Source organism: Coffea arabica, chromosome 4e, assembly GCF_036785885.1.
Source record: "Coffea arabica cultivar ET-39 chromosome 4e, Coffea Arabica ET-39 HiFi, whole genome shotgun sequence".
Classification (NCBI taxonomy): Eukaryota; Viridiplantae; Streptophyta; class Magnoliopsida; order Gentianales; family Rubiaceae; genus Coffea; species Coffea arabica.
Window position 1 is genome coordinate 45,535,495 of NC_092317.1, and position 4,371 is coordinate 45,539,865.

The following is a 4,371-nucleotide window of genomic DNA, read 5'->3' on the forward strand; positions in this document are numbered from 1 at the left end:
ATGGGTATTCTTGAGCAGAATCCTTATACCAAAGTTTTCAAGTCTTTAAGAGAGCTTTCTAATCTAGATGACCATAGCATATTTCTTAATTCCAATCTGGGCCTTGACCAACAGTTATATAATATGCCGACAGCTTCAGAAGTCGTTGCAATATGGACAGAGCATGATAGTGAAACCTTAGAGGAGGGCACCAACATACAGGTTTATAGTCATGCAAATACAAGCCATAGAATCCAACACTATTTTGCATGCTACGACTCTCTGCAGTACCCACTGTTGTTTCCCAGAGGTGAATCTGGTTGGCACTACGGTATTCCAAGAAACACTACTGCTAATAAAAGAAAAAGGGAAGAAACTGATGATCACAGCCTTGTTGCTTTACCTAAGATAGGAAATGCTATTGATCTTATTCAAAAGGAAAATGAAGGTAACTTTCGATAAATTCTGTTTTTCCCTTTTATTTTTTTGTGCTTGCTTATCCCTTTCTGCTACTTCAATCTATTCGTTCTTTCTTGTTTAAAATTCTTTTAAGGTTGTCCTTTCAATAAATATTTTCTTTGAATCCTGAGTTTTTTTTTTAAAAAAAATCTGAGGGTCTTAGCTATTGCTTTTCTTGTTTTAGTTGCTAAGGAGGGAAAGAAAAAATGGAAAACTGTTTCTGCTCGAGAGTATTATTGCTACAAATTGCAGATCAGAGATGATGACACCTCAATGCTCTTGCACACAAGGAGACTATTGCAGCAGTTATCCGTGGATATTTATGTTAAGATCGAGACTTCGAGGCTTGAATTCCATAGGAAAAAATAAAAAGAAATCAGAACTGAGATTCTTAAATGTGTAACAGATAGCATCTCTTCTGATCAGACTAACGGCAGTAAAGTTGGGCGCCACGTTTATCTTCCATCTTCCTTTATTGGTGGCCCAAGGGACATGAGACGGAGGTATATAGATGCTATGTCTTTGGTCCAGAGATTTGGTAAGCCTGACATATTCATTACTATGACTTGCAATAGGATGTGGAAAGAAGTACAGGGCAACCTAAAGTATGGAGAAGAGGCTCAAGATAGACCTGATTTAGTTTCAAGAGTGTTTAGAGCAAAGCTGGAATTATTAAAAGCTGAAGTTACAAAAAAAAAAAGATATTCGGTGAAGTGGCTGCCTATGTGCATGTGATTGAGTGTCAAAAGAGAGGTCTTCCTCATGCTCATATGTTGATTATTTTAAAGCCAGAATATAAGCCCCTTAATCTTGAAGCTTATGATATGATAGTTTCGGCCGAAATACCGGATCCTTCTAAGCAACCACATTTATACTTTCTGGTTATGAAGCACATGATGCATGGTCCATGTGGTTCATTAAAAAAGGATAATGTTTGTATGAAAGATGGGGTGTGCAAGAACCATTATCCAAAGAGTTTTAGTGACTACACAACTTATACAGAGGATGGTTATCCTCACTATAAAAGAAGGATGGATGGTCACTATGTAAGAGTGAGGAATCATTTGTTGGATAATAGGTGGGTTGTTCCGTACAGTCCGTATCTTCTGGCTTTGTTTGACTGCCATTTGAATGTAGAGATATGTTCCACTATTAAGTTAGTTAAGTATCTTTACAAATATGTTTATAAAGGGCATGATCATATGAGCTTTTATATCCATTCTGAAAATACCTTTGAAGATGTAGATGAAATTTTAGACTTCCAGTCTGGCCGTTGGGTGGCTGCTGTAGAGGCTTTTTGGTGGATATTTCGATTTACTTTAAACGAAATAACCCCGAGCGTCTATGCATTACAGGTTCATCTTCCTGGAGAGCAAATGGTTTCTTTTCACAGAAGAACCAATCTTGTTGATTTAGTTGCTGATGTTGACTTCTCAAAAACGATGCTGACTGAGTTCTTTTATATGAATCAGACAAATAAAGATGCTCAGAAACTCAATCTCCTTTACAAACAATTTCCTGAGTTTTTTGTATGGAGCCCAGACAAGAAACGGTGGTCTAAAAGACAGCGTCGAAAAGTTGTTGGAAGATTGGTGACCGTTAGCCCAGCAGAAGGAGAGAGGTATTTCTTGAGACTGCTTTTATCCTGTGTCTGTGGCCCTACTTCGTTCGACCACTTGTTGACTGTTAATGGAGTCCGTATGGCTTCTTATAGAGAAGGCGCTTTCCAAATGGGTCTGTTACAATCTGATACGTATACCAAAGACACCCTTGATGAGGTTGCTACTTTTCAGATGCCTTCTTCACTTAGAAACCTGTTTGCTGTGATGCTAAGTTTCTGCTCCCCATCAAATCCCAAATACTTGTGGGAAAGATATGAGCTTGAGCTATCAAGGCATTATCAAAAAATAGTTCACTCACTGGATATACTCCTCAGTACATCAGAATGCTGGTACTTCAGGAGATCAGTAAATCTTTGGAGCAAATGGGTAAAAGCATGGATGACTTTCACTTGGTTCCTGACTACCTTGGTGTTACATTAGATCAACGGATTACCAAAGAAATTGAAACTGAAAGCAATATTCAGTTCACAGAGGAGGATCTGCTACTGTCTTCGAAGCTTAATGCCGGTCAGAAATTTGCCTATAGCTCTATCATGAAACAGGTTTTCTCACCAAAAAAACAAAGTTTTTTCATCGATGGGCCAGGTGGGATAGGAAAAACTTTCCTTTATCGGTCAAATACTTTCTATTTTGCGTTCTCAAGCCTATATAGCCATTGCTGTAGCATCGTCTGGCGTTGCTGCCTCTATACTTCCTGGTGGGAGGACTGCACATTCACGCTTTAAGATCCCTCTTGATATATCAGGAAATAAGTCTTGCCAAGTTAGTAAGCAAAGCTCGACCGCTAAGTTGCTTATAGAGGCCAAACTTATATTGTGGGATGAAGCTTCAATGGCTAAGAAGGAAACAATCGAAGCATTTGATATGCTTCTCAAAGACATAATGGAATGCGATGATCCTTTTGGTGGCAAGCTGGTGGGTTTTGGAGGTGACTTCAGGCAGACTCTACCCGTGATTAAAGTTGCAACAAGAGATGTTTTAGTTCAGTCAAGTTTTGTCAACTCGCATCTATGGACTGCTTTGCAGACGATTACTTTATCAGAAAATATGAGGGCTGTCATGGATCATTCTTTCTCTGAATTCTTACTACGGATAGGTGAGAGACACGAACCAGAAGACGAAGATGGCAAAATATCTTTATGTAAGGATATGACAATCCCTTATGATGGAAATGAGGCTTCTCTTAACAGGTGAACATCTTTTTGTATAGTATTTTTGTATCATGTATATATATGATTGTCTAGCTTTTAGTTTTCCCTCACTTTTTGTTCTGACTTTGTTTTTACTCGCCAGGTTAATCGAATCTATTTTTGGTGATCTAAATGTGTATTCTTCGGATCCATATCAGATGATTAATCGGTGTATTCTATCAGGAACAAATAATGCTGTTGATGATGTTAACCAGCTCATTATTGATAGATTTCCTAGAGATCTGCATACTTATATAAGTTTTGACAGAACTCTTAACGAAAGAGATTAAGGAGACTATGAAGACTTTCTCAATTCTTTAAATCCAAAGGGGTTACCACCTCATAAGTTGATCTTGAAGGAGAACTGTCCAATTATTATGCTCAGAAACTTGAACCCAATGGAAGGCCTTTGTAATGGTACCAGGCTTATATGTAGAGAGCTGCGCCACAACACTATTTGTGCAGAGATTGCAGTGGGTCAGTACCGCGGTAAAAGAGTCTTCTTGCCAAAGATTCCTCTCCAAACTTCTGACAGCGAAAAGAATGGCATCCCCTTTAAGAGAACTCAGTTTCCTGTCAAGTTATGTTTTGCAATGATGATTAACAAGTCTCAGAGGCAAACTCTGGATTATGTAGGGATTTATTTGCGCGAGCCTGTTTTCTCTCACAGCCAGTTATACGTTGCCCTTTCTCATGCAAAAAGTTCATCTGCAATTAAAGCACTGATAGTTTCAGCAACATGTCGAGATGTAGTTACTGAGTGCAAAACTAGAAATGTTGTCTTTCATGAAGTTCTTGAATTAGCTAGACAGTAGCATTTATTTCTGGTTTTTTTCCCCATTTGTCATTTTGTTCCCTTAAATGCTCTATTTTCTGGTTTGTGTTCTCTTTAGGAATTATATTACTACATTGTCTCATGAATTGTACATTAAAGCTTCCCTTTTTTTATAGAATGGTGAATCTGCTTTCCATTGCTAATATCAAGCCAAAAATGAGGGGTTGGTTAGCGCACGTTACTGTTCAGGAAAAAATGCATATCACTTCTTCACAGAAATCCCCTACAAGATACCAGAAATTTGTTTTCTCTGATGACCAGGTACGAATCAAACTCTACAATACTT

At 38.2% G+C, this 4,371-nt stretch overlaps 1 protein-coding gene across 1 annotated transcript; it reads left to right on the forward strand.

Moving 5' to 3' along the window:
• On the forward strand, nucleotides 1–3,540 carry LOC113693317 (uncharacterized). Its single transcript, XM_072046665.1, has 6 exons — nucleotides 1–427; nucleotides 845–1,122; nucleotides 1,227–2,254; nucleotides 2,350–2,567; nucleotides 2,704–3,250; nucleotides 3,354–3,540. The coding sequence occupies exons 1-6, from the start codon at nucleotides 1–3 to the stop codon at nucleotides 3,538–3,540; spliced, it is 2,685 nt and encodes an 894-aa protein (XP_071902766.1).
• The last annotated feature ends 831 nt before the right edge of the window (nucleotides 3,541–4,371 follow it).